Source organism: Mirounga leonina, unplaced genomic scaffold (assembly GCF_011800145.1).
Source record: "Mirounga leonina isolate KUSES-001 unplaced genomic scaffold, KU_Mleo_1.0 Mir_173, whole genome shotgun sequence".
NCBI lineage: Eukaryota > Metazoa > Chordata > Mammalia > Carnivora > Phocidae > Mirounga > Mirounga leonina.
Genome location: NW_023270447.1, coordinates 58,140,219 through 58,161,707, shown reverse-complemented (window position 1 = coordinate 58,161,707; position 21,489 = coordinate 58,140,219). Strand labels below are relative to the sequence as shown.

At 38.3% G+C, this 21,489-nt stretch overlaps 2 protein-coding genes and 1 pseudogene across 2 annotated transcripts in view; 1 reads left to right on the top strand and 2 right to left on the bottom strand.

The window, feature by feature from the left end:
• The window catches only part of PIK3R3 (phosphoinositide-3-kinase regulatory subunit 3), a 120,558-nt gene that overhangs the window by 86,879 nt on the left and 12,190 nt on the right, over positions 1-21,489 (bottom strand). The window lies entirely within an intron of this gene.
• LOC118019470 (ubiquitin-40S ribosomal protein S27a-like) lies at positions 15,252-16,635 on the bottom strand. Its single transcript, XM_035018672.1, is given in 2 exon segments — positions 15,252-15,587; positions 15,590-16,635. Coding segments are annotated over 2 exon segments (447 nt in total). The 5' UTR covers positions 15,738-16,635; the 3' UTR covers positions 15,252-15,288.
• LOC118019471 lies at positions 18,211-18,650 on the top strand (annotated as a pseudogene).

The window sequence follows — 21,489 nt, the reverse complement described above, 5'->3', positions numbered from 1 at the left end:
TGTGGAAAAAGGGGAACACTCTTGCACTGTTGGTGGCAATGCAAACTGGTGCCACTCTGGAAAACAGTGTGGAAGTTCCTCAAAAAGTTGAAAATAGAGCTATCCTACAACCCAGCAATTGCACTCCTGGGTATTTACCCTAAAAATACAAATGTAGTGATCCGAAGGGGCACCTGTACCCCAAAGTGTATAGCAGCAATGTCCAATTATAGCCAAACTATGGGAAGAGCCCAGATGTCCAATGACAGATGAATGGATAAAGAAGATGTGGTATATTCAGAGTTTTTTCTACTTTCCTTTCCCAACCTATCAGTTCCTCTTTCCCCAGTGGAGGTCTGTATTTTTTTTAAATGGCAACCAACATAAATGATATATGATCATTAATAAATAAAGTGATTCCACAAAAATAAAAGATGTGGTGTGTGTGTATACACACACACACACACACACACAAATGGAATAGTACTCAGCCATCAAAAAAATGAAATCTTGCCATTTGCAACAATGTGGATGGAACTAGAGGGTATTATGCTAAGTGAAATAAGTCAATCAGAGAAAGACAATTAATGATCTCATTGATATGTGGAATTTAAGAAACAGAACAGAGGATCATATGGGAAGAGAGGAAAAAAATAAAACAAGACGAAATCAGAGAGGGAGACAAACCATAAGAGACTCTTAATCATAGGAAACAAAACTGAGGGCTACTGAAGGGGAGGGGCTGGAGGGGATGGGATAACTGGGTGATGGACATTAAGGAGGGCTCGTGATGTAATGAGCACTGGGTGTTATATACAACTGATGAATCACTGACCTCTACCTCTGAAACAAATAATACATTATATGTTAATTACCTGAATTTAAGTTAAAAAAAAAGAAAAAAATCCTGTCACATGCTACAACAGAGATGAGCCCTGAGGACATTATATTAAGTAAAATAAACCAGTCACAAAAAGGCAATCACTTATGATTCCACTTTATATGAGGTAACCAAAGTAGTAAAATACATAGAAACAGAAAATAGAATGGTAGTTATTGGGGCCTGAGGAAAGGCGAAAAAGGGAGTGGTTATTTAATGGGGATAGCATTTCAAATTTGCAAGATGAAAAAGCTCTACATATATGTTCCACAACAATGTGTATATGCTTAATGCTACTGAACTGCACACTCAAAAATGTTTATGCTGGTGAATTTTATGGTGGTTTTAAAACTGTAATTAATTATATGGGCCTGATATTGTTTGGGTAGATAGATTTTTTTAAATTACTAATTCAGTTTTTTTTATGGCTAAAAGCGTATAAAGATTTTTAATTTCTTCTCAAGTCAGTTTTGGTAAGTTATTCTTAGTTGTTTTTAGAATGTGCTTTTGCTACTGAAGCTACCTTTTCATAGCTCATTAAAATGTCTATATTATCTTTACTTCTTTGTAGTTACCAGATGGGCCTTATTAGAAAGTATCAAGTATTCATTTAAAGCCATAAGCCATTATATATGGACTTGATCCTAAAATTAGACAAATTATAATGGTGACTACTTCTTGTAGAAATATACAGATGCCAATTATAGACGTCTCCAAATATAAAAACTGATAAATAATATATTTATACATGGCAATCCCTACTTTATGAGTAAAGTGAGATCATTCTTATTAAGTCCTTTCTGATAATTCTTGAAGATTCCTCATATGTAAAATGTTTTATATTCAAATGCTTCTTCCACTAAAACCACAGAATGAAAGTGCCAAGACTGGAGAAAAAGGTAAATGGAAATTTAACAACCCTAGAAAAAGTCCTTATTTTTCCCCTTTCAGCTCAGCATGGAAGAGCTAAATCCCTGGTTTCAGTCGCCTTTTAACTACTGTTTCAAATGAAGTGTTTTCTTCCATTAACCATAATAAGCACTCAAATATAAATGATTGTTTAAGGGGGAAAAGAACTAGATAGACAGATTTATAATTATATTTGAAACCTATTCTAGAAGGCCTACCAATGAGTTCATGATTCAACTTGCAAAGTTAGTTGGAAGACATTATTTCTTCCATTCCCTCCAAAGCAGTCTCAAAAGTGATGCACTAGAGATCCAGAAATTATGTTGGGTCCCTTTATGATATCTACAGATAGGCTTGGTCTTTCATTAAAAGTAAGCAAGAGGGGTACCTGGGTGGCTCAGTCGTTAAAGCGTCTGCCTTCGGCTCAGGTCATGATCCCAGGGTCCTGGGATCGAGCCCCGCATGGGGCTCCCTGCTCTGCGGGAAGACTGCTTCTCCCTCTCCCACTCCCCCTGCTTGTGTTCCCTCTCTTGCTGTGTCTCTCTCTCTGTCAAATAAATAAATAAAAATCTTTAAAAAAAAAAAAAAGAAAAGAAAAGAAAAAAAAATAAGCAAGAAAAAAAAAGCAAGAATAGTATTTTTTTTCTTATCGGAGTATTTTTTTTTCTTATCAGAGCAAAAGGCTCCAGAAACATGATACAGCCTATTATAAAGAATCTTTTTTTTAACGTGAAAAAAACAAGTCAAAGAGACCAAAAAATAAGACTAGCCTACATATCCTTCAGTCCAAGTTCAAATATAATCATCTCCAAAGTCTCTCTTCTACCCTAGTCCACAACATCTCCTTCGGCTGAACTTCTAAAGCACTTGTTGGTATCACTCTTTTGATAGTTATCTATTGCTCATATTATTAGTCACCTCAGAATCTGTTTTCTTAACTGGGAAATAAAAATTAGAGCAATAAAAGAGGAAAATATTAAGTAAGACTGCACATAAAACAATACCTGAGACAGTAACTTTTCAATAAGTACTATAAAAGTTACCTCTCTCTCTGCCATTTATCAAATTTATGACTCTGAACAAGTCACTTTTGCTAACTCTCATTTTCTTCATCTCTAAACTAGAAATAATGATCCCTGACAAATGACTGTCTATGCGCTAATAGGGATGACCAATACTCTTTGGTTTTCAGAGCATTTTTTCATCATTATGCCTAACACAATCCCTTAACTATTACAGTTGACCATTACTAACCCTTTGTACAATATACAACACTTTTGGGATGCCTGGGTGGCTCAGTCGGTTAAGCCTCTGCCTTCGGGTCAGGTCATGACCCCAGGGTCCTGGGATCGAGTCCCACATCGGGCTCCTTGCTCAGCAGGGAGCCTGCTTCTCCCTCTGCCTGACTCTGTCTCTCTCTCTCTCTGATAAATAAATAAAATCTTAAAAAAAAAAAAAAAACAACATACAACACTTTTATTACCTTACCATTATAAAATAAGCACTTTATAAACTATAAACATAAATATCAATAGCTAGAAAATAGTTTATACGAATGTGTCATAATTTACTTAACTATTCCCTCAAAGTTGTGCATCAACTACTCTCTTGTCAGTATCTCCACCCAGCTTCTTGTTCTTTTACCACACCAGCCCAGTAAATCTCTCAGCCATGGGGAATCAATCCAACCATCTGCTGAATTCTGAAGAAAATCACAAGCTGGCAATTTGTGCCACTACAAATTTACGAGTCTCTACTTTTGAGATCAACTATCCTATTAGTAATTTATCTACATGCCTCTGATCAGTGACCTACTCCATCCCACAGTGATCAGCGGCTATGCCATATCTAAAGCCTAACCCTACACACCTCTTCTCTCACAACTGCCATCTGCCAGAAAGAAGAAACCTGATTTCACCCAATTTTCCAATCTACATTCTTCTTTGAACCCATCTTCTTCCTTCCAAGTCTTAGACAAAAGTATCTCTCCTCCTTCCCTGTGGTTATAATCTCTTCTCACCACCAAACCCATCCTTCCTGTTCCATCAAATCACACCCCATATAACTCAACTTTATCTCTACCTTATCATCTCCGCCAAAACATAATATACATACAACTCTTCTATCTTTGAAAAAAATTGTTTCTCAGATCTACATCTCTATCTAGCTACCTCTCACTTCTGCTTCACAGCAAGTTTTCTGAGTGGTCTATAATTGTAGTCTCTATTTTCTTACCTCCCACTCAACTCTTGAATCTAATTTGATTTCTACCCCATTCACAAAATATAATCTTGTTAAGGTCTTCTCAGCAACAGAGTCCAGCAGAAACTTTTCTATATTTCACAATCACTTTAAACTTTACACTGTTAGCCATTTTTTCCTTCTTGAAAGGGTCTCCCTGGATTTCCCCAGAGACCAGTTTCCTTGTTCATTTCCTACCTTTCCTGCTGCTTTTGAGTCTTGAATCTAGTCATGTTGGTTTAGCATACAATATTTCAAGAGTTCGCAACTACCTATAGGATAAAGTCCAAATTCAAACTCTTCATTCAGCATGGCATATAAGGCCCTTCATGGTCTGGCCTCTTTTTTTTTTTTTTTTTAAGATTTATTTATTTGAGAGAGGGGGAGAATGTGAGCGCGAGAGCAAGGGGGAGGGGCAGAGGGAGAGAGAAACTCAAGCAGCATGGAGCCCACAACCCAGAGATCATGACCTGAGCTGAAACCAAGAGTTGGACGCTTAACCGACTGTACCACCCAGGTGCCCCTCTGCTTACTCTTCTAAGCTCATTCTCCTATTACTTTCCCACAGGCACCTTTTACCCTAGCCACATCAAAAAGACCCACAGCTCATCCAAACACACAACACTTTCTCATGCCTGTACTTATGTTCCCTGTACTTCACAGAATACCCATTCCTTCCTCTCTCCCCTCCACCCCTTTCTCTCACCATACTCCTTTATAACCAGCTACTTTTGCGGGGGGGGCGGGGGGCTAGGTCATACACAATTTTTTCTGTGAAACCTTCCCTCACATCTTTAGTCTAAACACCACTACTTCTTTGATTCCACAGAGCTTTTCTCAACCTTCTAATATAAAGCTTATTCATTATAGTTTAGCTATTGACTTGTCTTTGTGCTAAACTGTGAGCTCCTTGAGGATACACATTTTCTTATTTATCTTTTATATCACCAGTGTTGAGTGTCTCACAGAGAGAAGACACTCAATAATATTTGTTGAATTAATACATGAGATGATCAGCATTTAGGCTTACCAGAGAGAAGTGAAGATCCAAGAATAATAATGCTGTAAGTACAGCATGGAATTTTACTGAAGGCAGGGGGAAAAAAATGATCAGCCTGGAGAGAGAAAAAAAAATTTGAAATTTCCCATAGAAAAAGGTAAAATAGGCTAACAGAAAAAAAAAATGATAATCAGCCACACTTGCTACAAATATTAACTCATTGCTTCTTTTTGCCCAAAATTTTACCCATACGGATCTTAGAGCCAAATACACAATAGAGTCAGGTAGCTTCTAGCAAGTAAGATGTATAGCAGCCTCCAGCAAAACTTCTAGCATAAACCACTCGCCTTAACCTCTCTAACATTTTCTCACTGTTATCATAAAAACACAGACCTTCCAGAAAAGTGAGTACCTGCTACATGCCAGATACAAGCTAAGTATTACTTCATTATATGTATATGTATGTATATGTAATAATTTTATAATTCTTATAAAAATCTTTGTGAATTAAGTATTACTACTCCCATTTTATAGATGAGAACCGTTCAATGCCACATCATTGTTAAGCAGACTAAATTCAAACCAGTCTTCTAACAAAGTATAATTATCTCTCAAGGCAGCAACTACATGAAATGAACATATGATCTGAAAGTTTCCAGTTGTCTTTCAGGCACCCTTACATCATGTGTAAGGCTAACTCTAAGCTAGCCTTCTACAGCAGATGTTGTAGAAAATTCAAGATAAGACATTCACCAAATTCATTCTCTGCTAGTAAGGGTCCTCTCTCTTTTATCCGTACTTCCAATTCCTCGTTCATCAAACCCTAAGAAACAGGGTTAGTGAAAATTTTATTCTCAAATTTAGAGTCTGTAAGGTAGATAGAATAATAGCCCTACAAAGATGTCTACATCCCAATCCCTGGAACCTGTGAATATATTATATTACATAGCAAAAGGGACTTTGCAGAGGAGATTAAGTTAAGAACACTGACACAGAAAGATTATTTTGGATTATCCATGTGGGCCAGAGAAATCAAAAAAGTCGTTATAAGAGGGAGGCAAGAATATCAGAGTCAGAGAAACAGATATGACAACGGAAGTAGAAGACAGAGAGATTTAAAGATGCAACATTACTGGCTTTGAAATGGAGTAAGGGGCCAGCAGCCAAGGAATGCAGGCAGCTCCTAGAACAAAGTGGATTCTTCTCTAGGGCCTCCAAAAGGAATACAGCCTGCTGACATCTTGATTTTAGGACATTTGACCTCCAGAACTGCAAGATGATAAATTTGAGTTGTTTTAAGCCACTAAATTTATGGTAATTCATTAAGGCAACAATAGGAAACTAATAAGAGTTTCTACTTATCAATGCCTGAGAGTAAGAGGCGATTAATTTTTTGTATTAAATTTAGTATTTACTTGGATTACTAGGATTGAGAATTCTGTAGTAAAAGTAAAAGTAAAAGATTTACTTTTAACTTTTTATATGTACTTTTGACATTGTTTTTGCTGTATAATAATAAATCTAGGACAAAAACTGTCCACAATCCTGTTATCAAATCAATGTTTTCATTGGATCATATTCTAGGTCTTTTCCTTCACCATATTCTATTTTTATGTACTTGTGGTAATATCAAGGAATGGATTTTGTAATCTATATTTTTACTAGTAATGCTTACTCCATGAGTTCTTTCCCATTTTGCTTCATTTTTTTCTGAGATCCTCTTAACCCGTTCTCCTTTCTAACCTCAGGTAAGCATCTTTTGCTGCTCCCGCAACATTTCAAAAATATTCCTGCATCAAGTTCTTTGTAATTGCTGCTCACTCTTCCTCTAATACCCTTCATTCAGCTTTCCCCACAACTCACTCCTTCAACTTCCTCCAGGTCTCTGCTCAAAATGTCATCTTAAGATATTTGCAATACATGTAAAAGACAAGAATATCCAGAATCTTTAACTCCAACAAACCAATAAGAAAAAAAGACAATGCAATAGAAAAATGGGCAAAAGACATGAAAAGGTGTCTCATACAAGAGAATAACCAAATGGTCAACATGTGAGAAGATGATCCACATTAGGAATAAGGAAAATGCAAATGAATTTAAACCATAATGAGATACCACTACACATTTAGATGATTTGCAAAAACGTAAATGTCTGACAACACCTAGGGCTAGTAGATGTAGTTAACGCTCAGATACCATTACAGATAGAAATAAATTGGCATTCTCTAGAAGGGCTGAGATACACATATTTTATAAACCAGAATTCTCAATCCTAGATATACCTTAGAGAAATGCATTCACATATGACATATGTGCAAAATCTTTATAACAGCATTGTCCATAATAGCCAAGATAGAAACTATCCAAATGTATTAAAAGTAGAAATAGGGGCGCCTGGGTGGGTCAGTCGTTAAGCATCTGCCTTCGGCTCAGGTCATGATCCCAGGGTCCTGGGATCGAGCCCTGCATCGGGCTCGCTGCTCGCAGGAAGCCTGCTTCTCCCTCTCCCACTCCCCCTGCTTGTGTTCCCTCTCTCGCTGTGTCTCTCTCTGTCAAATAAATAAATAAAATCTTTAAAAAAAAAACAATATAGATGACTAAGCATAATAGTGAGCAAAATACACAAAAGCATACATACAGTGTAATTCCATATATAGCAAATTCAAAAACAAGCAAAACTAAAATATATTATTTAGGAATGCAATTATAAAGAAAAACAAGAAGATAATTACCATAAAAATTAAGTCAATGGTTTACTCTGGTGGGAAGAAGAGGGATATATGCCAAAAGGGCATGCTTTTGGCTTCTGGGAAGCTGGACATCTTCGACATCTTTATCTGTGTGGTAGTTACATAGTTGTTCACAAATGTCAATAAACTACATTTATGTTTATATACTATATAAACTACATGTATGTTTTATACACTTATTAGCATGTATTTTATTTCACAATAAGAAGGTTAAACCACCATATCAGTGAGGCCTCTATCCAGAATAAAACAGTTAATTCCTCTCTGCCCTCCATCCCCTTTAGCCAGTTGGGGTTTTTCTCCATACCATTTATCTTCGCCTAACATACTATATATTTACTTCTTAATTTATTGTCATACCTCCTCCTGCATAAAACAAGGACTATATTCCCAGCCATTAGAAGAGTACTTGGAATAAAATACACCTTTACACCTTTCTCTATGTGCATATAATGCTAAAAAAAAAAAAAAAAAAAAGTACGTATTTATATCTTTATTTTACAAAAATATTATACACATTTCTTTATAACTTGCTTGTTTTAATCTATAACCTCTCAGATATCCTTCTAGGTCAAGATACATAGATTTAACTCATTCTCTTTGGGTTGCATAATATTCCACAATAGAAGTATATTACAATCTATATTCATGCCCACTAATGATAGACATTCAGGCTATTTCCAGTTTTTGCCATTAAAAACAACATACTTTCATTTCTACAGAATAGATTTCCAGAAGAGAAATCTGACTAATTGCCAAACTTTCCAAAATGGCTATAGCAATTCACATTTTTACCAATACTGAACCTAACTCATGAATCTTAACAGTTTTCTTTTTTTTAATTTTTTTAATTATTAATATTTTTAAATTTTTTAATTATTTACATATAATGTATTATTTCTTTCAGGGGTACAGGTCTGTGATTCATCAGTCTTACACAACACACAGTGCTCACCACAACACATACCCTCCCCAATGTCCATCAACCACCCCATCTCCCCACCCCCTCCCCTCCATCAACCCTCAGTTTGTTTCCTAAGATTAAGAGTCTCTTGGGGTGCCTGGGTGGTTCAGTCGTTAAGCCTCCACCTTCAGCTCAGGTCATAATCCCAGGGTCCAGGGATCGAGCTCCACATCGGGCTCCCTGCTCAGCGGGAAGCCTGCTTCTCCCTTTCCCTCTGCCTGCTGCTCTGCCCACTTGTGCTCTCTCTCTCTGTGTCAAATAAATAAATAAAATCTTAAAAAAAAAAAAGAGTCTCTTATGATTGATCTCTCTCTGGTTTCATCTTGTTTCATTTTTTCCTCTTCCCCTATGATCCTCTGCCTTATTTCACAAATTCCACATATCAGTGAGATCATATGATAACTGCCTTTCTCTGACTTATTTCGCTTAGCATAACACCCTCTACTTCCATCCATGGCATTGCAAATGGCAAGATTTCATTTTTTGATGGCTGCATAATATTCCATTGTGCGTGTGTTTGTGTGTGTATATGACATCTGGGCTCTTTCCATAGTTTGGCTATTGCGGACATTGCTGCTATAAACACTGGGGTACTAGTGCCCCTTAGGATAACTACATTTGTATCATTAAGGTAAATACCCAAGTAGTGCAATTGCTGGGTTGTAGGGCATTAACAGTTTTCTTATAATTTATGCCCACTTGCAATGCAGCAAAAGTGGTCCTAAGAGGGAAGTATACAGCAATACAGGCCTACCTCAAGAAGAAAAATCTCAAATAAACAACTTAACCTTACACCTAAAAGAACAATAAACAATGCCTAAAGCCAGCAGAAGGAAGGAAATAATAAAGATTAGAGCAGAAATAAATGATATAGAAACTAAAAAAAATAAATCCATGAAACCAGGAGCTGGTTCTTTGAAAAAATTAACAAAATTGATGATCAGATTTATCAAAAAAGAAAATAGGAAGGGCCCAAATAAATTCACAAATAAGACAGGAGAAATAACCAACACCACAGAAATACAAACAATTAAAAGAGAATAGTATTATTATTTTAAAGATTTTATGTATTTGAGAGAGAGAAAGAGAGCGTGTGCACGAGTGGGATGAGGGGCAGAGGGAGAAGCAGGCTCCCCGCTGAGCAGGGAGCCCAGTGCAGGGCTCGATCCCAGGACCCTGGGATCATGACCTGAGCTGAAGGCAGATGCTTCACTAACTGAACAACCCAGGTGCCCCCTATTATAAGAACATTATGAAAAAAACTATATGCCAACAAATTGGACAACCTAGAAGAAATGGATAAATTCCTAGAAACATATAAATTACCAAAACTGAAACAGGAAAAAACAGAAAACATGAACAGACCAATAACCCATAAAGAAATTGAATCAGTAATCAAAAAACACCCAACAAACAAAAGTCCAGGACCAGATGTCTTTGCAGGTGAATTCTACCAAACGTTTAAATGAGTTAATACCTATTCTTCTCAAACTATTCCAAAAAAACAGAAAAGGAAGGAAAACTTCCAAATTCATTCTCTAAGGCCAGCATTACCCAAAACCAGGTAAAGACACCACTAAACAAGACAACTACAGGCCAATATCCCTGATGAACATAGATGCAAAAATCCTCAATAAAATATTAGCAAACCAAATCCAACAATACATTAAAAAATCATTCACCATGATCAAGTGGAATTTATTCCTGGGTTGCAAGCGTGGTTCAATATTCACAAATCAATGTGATACATACACCACATTAATAAAAGAAAGGATAATAACCATATGATCATTTCAATAGATGCAGAAAAAGCACCTAACAAAGTACAACATCCATTCATGATAAACCCTTCAACAAGGTAGGTTTTGAGGGAACATAACCTCAACATAATAAAAGCCATATATGAAAAACCCACAGCGAGTATCATCCTCAATGGGGAAAAACTGAGAGCTTTTCCTCTACAGTCAGACACAAGACTGAGATGTCCATTCTCACCACTTTATTCAGTAAAGTACTGGAAGTCCTAGCCACAGCAATCATACAGCAAAAAGAAATAAAAGGCATCCAAATCGGCAAGGAAGAAGTAAAACTTTCACTAGTGCAGTTGACATGATACTCTATATAAAAAACCTGAAAGACCACCAAAAAACTGCTACCACTGATAAATGAATTCCATAAAGTTGCAGGATACAAATCAACTTACAGAAATCTGCTGCATTTCTATACACCAATAATGAAGTAGAAGAAAGAGAAACTAAGGAATCAATCCCATTACAATTGCACCAAAAACAATAAAATACCTAGGAATAAACCTAACCAAAGAGGTGAAAGATCTATACTCGGAAAACTATATGACACTCATGAAAGAAATGAAGATGACACAAGAAAATGGAACGACATTCCATGCTCCTGAATTGTAAGGACAAATATTGTTAAAATGTCTATATTACCCAAAGCAATCTATACATTTAATGCAATCCCTATCAAAATACCAACAGCATTTTTCACAGAGCTGGAACAAACAATCCTAAAATGTGTATATGGAAGCACAAAAGACCCCGAATTTAGCCAAAGCAACCTTGAAAAAGAAAAGCAAAGTTGGAGGCATCACAATTCCGGACTTCAAGCTCTATTACAAAGCAGTCATCATCAAGACAGTATGGTACTGGCACAAAAATAGACACATAGATCAATGGAACAGAATAGAAAACCCAGAAATGAACCCACAACTATATGGTCAATTAATCTTCAACAAAGCAGGAAAGAATATCCAATGGGAAAAGGACAGTCTCTTCAACAAATGGTTGGGAAAACTGGACAGCAACATGCAAAAGGATGAGAGTGGACCACTATACCATATACAAAAATAAATTCAAAATGGATTAAAGACCTCAATGTGAGACCTGAAACCATAAAACTCCTAGAAGAGAACACAGGCAGTAACTTTTTTGACATTAGCTGTAGCAACTTCTTTCTAGGCATGTCCCCGAGGCAAGGGAAACAAAAGCAAAAATAAGCTATTGGGACTATATCAAAATAAAAAGCTTCTGCACAGTAAAAGAAACAATAAAACTAAAAGGTAAACAACAGAATGGGAGAAGATATTTGCAAATGACACATCTGATAAAGCATTCCTATCTAAAATATATAAAGAACTTCTAAAACTCAATACCCAAAAAACAAACAATCCAGTTAAAAAGTGGGCAGAACAGACATTTCTCCAAGGAAGATATCCAGATGGCCAACAGACACATGGAAAGATGTTCAACATCACTGATCATCAGGGAAATGCAAATCAAAACCATGATGAGGTATCACCTCACACCTGTCAGAATGGCTACAATCAACAACAAAAGAAACAACAGATGTTGGTGTGAAAGTGGAGAAAAGGGAACGCTTTTGCGCTGTTGGTGGGAATGCAACCTGGTGCAACCATTGTGAAAAACAATATAGGGGTCCCTCAAAAAGTTAAAAATAGAACTACCCTACAATCCAACAATTGCACTGTTAGGTATTTACCCAAATAATACAAAAATACTAATTCAAAGGGATACATGCTTCTCGATGATTACAGCAGAATTATCTATAATAACCAAATTATGGAATCCACCCAAGTGTCCACCGATTGATGAATGGATGAAGAAGATGCACTATATATATACAATGAAATATTATTCAGCCATAAAAAAGAATGAAATCTTGCCATTTACAACATGGATGGAGCTAGAGAGTATTATGCTGCGTAAGTCAAAGACAAATACCATATGATTTCACTCATATGTGGAATTTAAGAAACAAAACAAATGAGCAAAGGGGGGGAAAAAGAGAGAGAAAGAGGCAAACCAAGAAACAGACTCTTAACTACAGAGAACAAACTGATGGTTACCAGAACGGAGTTGGGCAGGGGGATTAGTTAAACAGGTGATGGGGATTAAGAAATGCACCACTGTGATAAGCACTAGGTGATGTATGAAAGTACGGAACCACTATATTACATAACTAAAATGAATATTACACTGTCTGTGAACTAACTGCAATTTAAATAAAAACTTTTTTTTTTTATGTTTTATTTATTTATTCATTAGAGTCAAAGAGAGAGAGGCAGAGGGAGAAGCAGACTCCCCGCCTAGCAGGGAGCCCGATGCGGGACTCGATCCCAGGACCCTGGGATCATGACCTGAGCCGAAGGCAGACGCTTAACCATCTGAGCCACCCAGGCACCCCTTAAATAAAAACTTTTAAAAAGAACATACAAAATAAAGTTTATGCCCACTTGCTTTAAAAAAAGCTGCTTAAATAAGATGAAGCAAATTAAACATCTGGAAATTTTTTTTTTTAGTCAACTTTATCCCTAATGTGGGGCTCGAACTCATGACTCCAAAATCAAGAGTCCCATGCTCTACCAACTGAGCCAGCCAGGTGCCCCACTTCTGGAAATTTAAATCGACCTCAGCAACTAATACCCTGGGAGTAGTCAAGGACCCACTGCAATCTCTCCCACACCTTTAGGAACTTAATTGTATCTGATTTACTACTATCTGCTCTAGGTTTCAAACCTAGAAGCAGTAAAAACTGTTGCCTTTTCCTCCCCCAATAAAGCCTAAGAGAAAAAGAACTCCTCCAAAAGGAGAAAATCTTTTCCAATTCACGTCTGCCTCATTTTGATTTAAGAAGCCATATGATCCAAACCTGTCCTTCCTTCTTAAACTGTGTCTCTTGGTTTATAGTACCATCATCTCCCAAGCCAGAAAACTAAAAGTCATTCTAGATTCTTTCATTTTTCTCAGGATAGTCTCTAAGTTTCATCAATTCTACTTTTTAAACAATTCTATTTATTCTCACTACTACTATCTTATCTTAGGCTTTTGGGGGGTTCTCTTTTTTAATGATTAGAAAATTAAATAAAAATACAATGTCCAGTTACAAATATTAAGTGGGTGTGGATGCAGAACTAGGGATCAGTAGTTAAGATTGGCTAATAGAGGGGCGCCTGGGTGGCTCAGTTGGTTAAGCGTCTGCCTTCAGCTCAGGTCATGATCTCAGGGTCCTGGGATCAAGCCCCTTATCAGGCTCCCTGCTTTGCAGGGAGTCTGCTTCTTCCTCTGCCTGCCACACCCTCTGCTTGTGCTCTCTCTCTCTCTCTGCCTCTGTCAAATAAATAAAATATTAAAAAGAAAAAAAAGGGGCGCCTGGGTGGCTCAGTCGTTAAGCGTCTGCCTTCGGCTCAGGTCATGATCCCGGGATTCTGGGATCGAGCCCTGCATCGGGCTCCCCGCTCAGCGGGAAGCCTGCTTCTCCCTCTCCCATTCCCCCTGCTTGTGTTCCTGCTCTTGCTATCTCTGTCTCTGTCAAATAAATAAAATCTTCTAAAAAATTATATAAAAAAAAAGACTGGCTAATACAGGGGCATCTGCCTAACTCAGTGGTGGAGTGTGGGACTTTTAATCTCGGGTTGTGAGTTCAACCCCCAAGCTGGGTGATAGAGATTACTTTAAAAATCTTTTAACTCTAAAAAAAAGGGGGGGGCTCCTGGGTGGCTCAGTCATTAAGCGTCTGCCTTTGGCTTGGGTCATGGTCCCGGGGCCCTGGGATCGAACCCCACATTGGGCTCCTTGCTCAGCGGGGAGCCTGCTTCTCCCTCTCCCACTCCCCCTGCTTGTGTTTCCTCTCTCACTGTGTCTTTCTCTGTCAAATAAATAAAATTAAAAAAAAAAAAGTGGCTAATACAATGTCTCTACTGCTAAAACAAAATTAAATTTACAGTGGAAATCTCCATGAGTCCACATGAATTCTGCACACCAGGTCTCCATCTCCTCGCTTCTTCCATATTTTTCTTTTTCACCTTAGGCTTTCATAGTATCTTTCATCTGTACTGAAATAGCCTCCTAACCAGTTTCTCTTCTTTAATCTCATTCTCCTCCAATCCATATATCACTTTTGCAGCTAATACATTCTTTTCCCTACTTAAAACCAGTCAATGGCTCCCCAACCTGTAGGTGTAGCATTCAGGGCTCTTCATGATTTGGCCTTCACCCTCTCTCCAGATTCATCTACCACCACTTCCCACCTCATACATCATGTTTCAACAAAAGTGAATTACTTACAGTTCCCAAAATACACCAAGGTGTTTCAACAATCCTGTGCATTTATCCAGGCTTACGTCTCCACTACCCCATCAGTAAACCAATCATTCCCTCTTCACTTTCTATATTTTTCTATTACTACAGTTAAAACATTCATTCAACCCACATTTACGGAGCACCTCTATGTGCCAGAGTGCTAGGTACTAGAGATCCAACAGTTAATTATAGTCCTTATCCTGATGGAATTTATAATCTAATGAGGACTAAAGACATTAAACAACTGATAATAAATGTGGTTAAGGATTACAAAGGAAGTAATACAGTATATAATGGAAATGTGTATTAGATGGAAGCCAGGAGAAAGGGAGGGAGTTATAAAGAGAAATACTACACGCATTTGTTTACACGTTGGTATTCCTCAATTAGTCTGAGCTTTTTTTTAAAATGTTAGTTCATGTCTTTTATTATTAACCCATATACAATTACTTGTCTTCTGGTTTGTTGAAGCAATAAGTCAGACAACATTCGCCACAATAATGTCTGTCGAAGTGGCTAGCCATGAAAATTCCAGCACCATGCTCATCTGAAGGGCACACCTGATGAAGGCGACTGATTTTGCCATTCTCATCCACCTTATAGTATTTCAGGATGGCCAGTTTAACCTTCTTTCTCTTATGCTTATTCTTCCTGGGAGTGGTATAAGACTTCTTCCTTTTCTTAGCACCACCACGAAGTCTCAACACAAGATGAAGAGTGGACTACTTTTGAATGTTGTAGTCAAAGTGCGTGCCTTTGCTGAGATCAGTCCCTGCTCATCAGGAGGAATTCCTTCCTTATCCTGAATCTTGGCCTTTACATTTTCTATTGTATCCGAGGGTTCAACCTCAAGAGTGATGGTCTTCCCCATAAGGGTTTTCACGAAAATCTGCATCTTGGAGGCGGTTCCACCGCAGATGGCAGATTGGAAAGGAAAGCCTAGTCTGAGCTTCTTAAAGACCAGAATTATGCCATCTTTTATCAATAGCCAGGACAGTAAATAGTAATGTATAGTAATGTGCACTGACTGTTTACAAAGATGGCTGCCCTAATCACTGAGGTCAGGTGAATGCAATAATCTTAATGGCCAGGCCATTAAGCCAAGTCCTGAACTAATGTCTGAACTAAAGCGCGCAAACAGGCAAAGGAGAGAGTTAAAGGGAGATGGATACTCCTGGAAAAGGGAAGAATAAATTTGAGAAAGGGAGGAAAAGACAAAAAGAACGAGACCATTCAAATTATGAGTTTGGCAAGTTTTAAAAAAGAAAAGGAAGTCTGGGATTAACCATGCAAAGACATTGATCAAAAATGGAGAAATCAGATTTTAAGTAGTATTACAGTATGGTATGAATGCTATCCCCTTTGGCATTTTTGAGAGGCTGGAATAAAGATTTAAATTACTTTTCAACCTAACTGAAATGTTAGGCTGGTGCTTCCTCTGAATGGAAGAGAGGAGATATATCACAAAACATCCCAGGTTAATAATGAAAATAATAAAACAATAGATACCTGCACTAAGGGTCTTACATGTACTAATATATAATTCTCTCAATAGCCTTACAATGGGGTTAATATTCTTCTTCCTGCTATATAGATTAGGAAACTGTCCAGGGTCACAGACTGTAAGTAGACAGGGCTAGAATTGGAAATTCAAGCAATCTGAGTCTAGAGCTCCTAAACAGTGAGCAACACTTCCCTATTTTATAGCATTCTCTATACTCAAGCACTTAAGCATTACACTAATAAAACCAATATAGTTTAATTATTCTAAAATACCAACAACTTTAGCATATAAAATAAAATGAAACATGTATGGCATGATTTTAATTCTCTTTAATTTCTTCTCCCCTTGGGGTACCTGGCTGGCTCAGTCAGTAGAGCATGCGACTCTTGACCTTGGGGTTGTGAGTTCGAGCCCCACCCCTTTGGGTGTAGAGATTAGTTAAAAATAAAATCTTTTAAAAAATAATTTCCTCTCCCCTTCAGAGCCCACCATAGAAACTAAGAACCTTTTTTTTATATATATAAGATTTTATTTATTTGACAGAGAGACAGTGAGAGAGGGAACACAAACGGGGGTGTGAAAGGGAGAAGTAGGCTTCCCACTGGGCAGGAAGCCCGATGAGGGGCTCAATCCCAGGACTCTGGGATCATGACCTGAGCTGAAGGCAGATGCTTAACAACTGAGCCACCCAGGTGCCCCAGAAACTAAAAACCTTAAGATAGCTTCCTTTCCAAAGTTACTTTTGAAAGTAAATTATAGTACAGTCCAGATTTATATGGTAATGTTCATAAAAGTAACTCATGACTAGGTCTTTATCAAGTAACTAACTCCACAGATTATGCTGCTTTACACCCAGATGTCAGAGATCAGAAATCACAACACTTTAAAAAAGAGAAAAATGGGGCACCTGGGTGGCTCAGTCAGTTAAGCATCCAACTATTGGTTTCAGCTCATGGTCTCAGGTTCCTGCGATCTAGCCCTGTGTCAGGCTCCGTGCTCTGCGGGGAGTCTGCTTGAGATTCTCTCTCCCTCTCCCTCTGTTCCTGTCCCCCAAGCTTGCTCTCTAATAAATCTTAAAAAAGAGAAAAATACATTAAAAAATATAAAAATGGTTTGGCATTATTTTAAAAGTTAAATCTTTTAATTATTAAACCATATGGTGAAATATAAAGCTAAGAAATTATATATAATATAACTAATAATAATGTTCAGAATCCAGCTACTTTTTTCTACCTCTGGAGCTTCCACCCTTGTCCAAGGCACCATCATCCCTCAGCTTGTTTACTTCAGTAGCCTCCTAACCACTTTCTCCACTTCCACCTTTTCCTATCCTCCACCAGCAGCCCGAATGATCCTTTTAAGCCAAGGATCATAATACATCACTGTTTAATACACTTGGATGGCTTCTCATCTCAGTCAAGTTTTTAAAAGCCAAGTTCTTACAATGTCCTATATGGTCTTCCCTGCCACCCACATTACTTGTTTTCATTTTTTTAAAATACATATCACATTTTTTTAAATTTTAATTTATTTAAATAATCTCTACACCCAACAAGGGCTCGAACTCATGACCCCAAAAGCAAGAGTCACATGCTCTTTTGTCTGAGCCAGCCAGAGGCACCTACTCATCTTCATTACTTTTCCCTTATTCCACTCCAGCTACACTAGTCTCCTAGATGATCCCCGAACACAAGACAGAGATGCTTCTTCCTCATAGTAAGCCATCTGGTATTCCCTCCACCTGGCATATTCCCCAACCTCACACTTCCCAAAGATCTATGTGCCTTGCTCCCCTACTTCAAGTCAGGCCCTCCCTGTTCTCCTATTTAAAATAGTACTCCTTTTTTCCATCTGGGCTGCCGACATGCCATCCAGACTGAGGAAGACCCAGAAACTTCGGGGCCATGTGAGCCACGGCCGCATCGGCAAGCATCAGAAGCACCCAGGAGGCCGGGGTAATGCTGGTGGCATGCATCACCACAGGATCAACTTCGACAAATATCACCCAGGTTACTTTGGAAAAGTTGGTATGAGACATTACCACTTAAAGAGGAACCAGAGCTTCTGCCCAACTGTCAACCTTGATAAACTGTGGACCTTGGTCAGTGAGCAGACACGGGTAAATGCCGCCAAAAACAAGACTGGAGCTGCTCCTATCATTGCGTGGTGCGATCAGGCTACTACTAAGTTTTGGGAAAGGGAAAACTCCCAAAGCAGCCTGTCATCGTGAAGGCCAAATTTTTCAGTAGAAGAGCAGAGGAGAAGATTAAGGGTGTTGGGGGAGCCTCCGTTCTAGTAGCTTAAAGCCGCATTGGGGGGGTTCATTAAATGCTAACAAGTGCTTTAAAAAAATACAATGAAATAAAATAGTACTCCTTGTGTTGTTGATTGTAGTCATTCTGACAGGTGTGAGGTGATATCTCATCATGGTTTTGATTTGCATTTCCCTGATGATCAGTGATGTTGAACATCTTTCCATGTGTCTGTTGGCCATCTGGATATCTTCCTTGGAGAAATGTCTGTTCTGCCCACTTTTTAACTGGATTGTTTGTTTTTTGGGTATTGAGTTTTAGAAGTTCTTTATATATTTTAGATAGGAATGCTTTATCAGATGTGTCATTTGCAAATATCTTCTCCCATTCTGTTGTTTACCTTTTAGTTTTATTGTTTCCTTTACTGTGCAGAAGCTTTTTATTTTGATATAGTCCCAATAGCTTATTTTTGCTTTTGTTTCCCTTGCCTCGGGGACATGCCTAGAAAGAAGTTGCTACAGCTAATGTCGAAAAAGTTACTGCCTGTGTTCTCTTCTAGGAGTTTTATGGTTTCAGGTCTCACATTGAGGTCTTTAATCCATTTTGAATTTATTTTTGTATATGGTATAGTGGTCCACTCTCATCCTTTTGCATGTTGCTGTCCAGTTTTCCCAACCATTTGTTGAAGAGACTGACCTTTTCCCATTGGATATTCTTTCCTGCTTTGTTGAAGATTAATTGACCATATAGTTGTGGGTTCATTTCTGGGTTTTCTATTCTGTTCCATTGATCTATGTGTCTATTTTTGTGCCAGTACCATACTGTCTTGATGATGACAGCTTTGTAATAGAGCTTGAAGTCCGGAATTGTGATGCCTCCAACTTTGCTTTTCTTTTTCAAGGTTGCTTTGGCTAAATTCGGGGTCTTTTGTGCTTCCATATACACATTTTAGGATTGTTTGTTCCAGCTCTGTGAAAAATGCTGTTGGTATTTTGATAGGGATTGCATTAAATGTATAGATTGCTTTGGGTAGTATAGACATTTTAACAATATTTGTCCTTCCAATCCAGGAGCATGGAATGTCTTTCACTGACCACCAGGGAAATACAAATCAAAACTATGATATCACCTCACACCTGTCAGGATGGCTAAAATCAAAAACACAAGAAGTAACAGGTGGTGGTGAGGATGTAGAGAAAGGGGAACCCTCTTGCACTTTTGTTGGGAAATGGGAATGCAAACTGGTACAGCCACTGTGGAAAACCGTACAGACGTTCCTCAGACAGTTAAAAATAGAACTACCTTATGACCCAGCAATTGCACTGTTAGGTGTTTACCCAAAGAATACAAAAATACTAAATCAGAGCAATACACGCACCCCAATGTTTATAGCATCATTATCTATATTGGCCAAATTATGGCATCAGCCCAAGTGTCCAATGATTGATGAATGGCTAAAGAAGATGTGATACACACACACTATGGACTATTAACCATAAAAAGTAATGAAATCTTGCCATTTGCAATGACATGGATAAAGCTAGAGAGTATTATGCTAAGCAAAGTAAGTCAGAGAAAGACAAACACATATGATTTCATTCACGTGGAATTTAAGAAACAAAAGAAACAAGCAAAGGGATAAAAAGAGAGCCAAACCAAGAAACAGACTCTTAACTATAGAGAACAAATGGATGGGTTACTAGGGGGGAGGTGGGCAGGAGGATGAGTTAAATAGGTGATGGGGATTAAGGAAGACCCTTGTGATGAGCACCGAGTGTTGTATGGAAGAGCTGAATCACTATATTGTACACCTGAAACTAATATTACACTATATGTTAACTGAAATTTAAATTAAATTTTTTAAAAAAGGAGCAACTGGGTGGCTCAGTTGTTAAGCATCTGCCTTTGGCTCAGGTCATGATCCCAAGGTCCTGGGATCAAGCCCTGCATCAGGCTCCCTGCTCAGCGGGAAGCCTGCTTCTCCCTCTCCCACTCCCCCTGCTGTGTTCCCTCTATGCTGTCTCTGTCAAATAAAAATACAAATCTTAAAAAAACTTTAAAAAAAGTAAAAATAAAATAATGCCCCCTCCCTCCCAACCCTATTTTCCTTCTCTGCTTTTTTCCCCTATTATTTATAACCATCACTATGTATTTTACTTATAAATTTGTGGGGGGGGTTTGTTTTTTTGTTTTTTTAAGAGGCATGTTATGACTTTTTTTTTTTTTTAAGATTTTGAGAGATCAAGAGAGAGAGGGAGAGTGTGTGTGTGTGTGTGTGTGTGTGTGTATACAAGCAGGGGAAGCAGGAAAAGCAGGCTCCCCGATGAGCAGGGAATCCCACATGGGGCTTGATCCCAGGGCCCTGGGATCATGACCGGAGCCAAAGGCAGCCGCTTAACCAACTGAGCCCCCCAGGCACCCCTAAATAGCATGTTACAATTTTTTTAAAAGATTTTATTTATTTGAGAGAGTGAGCAGGGAGCCTGATTCAGGGCTCAATCCCAGGACCTAAGATCATGACCTGAGCCAAAGTCAGACGCTTAACCAACTGAGCCACCCTGATACCCCATAAATTTGTTTATTCTCTACTTTCTCCCCTCCCTTAAAACATTTCATGAATTTATCAAGTTTTGCTGTTCTGTTCATTGTTATACCTAGAACAGTGCCTGACCATCAAATATTTATTGAAAAACATGAATTAATACATGAACAAAAACATTTATGGGGGGGCACCTGGGTGGTTCAGTTGGTTAAGCAACTGCCCTTGGCTCAGGTCATGATCCTGGGGTCCTGGGATCGAGTCCCACATTGGGCTCACCCTGCTCTGTGGGGAGCCTGCTTCTCCCTCTGCCTGCCACTCCCCCTGCTTGTGCGCACATGCTCTCTCTGTG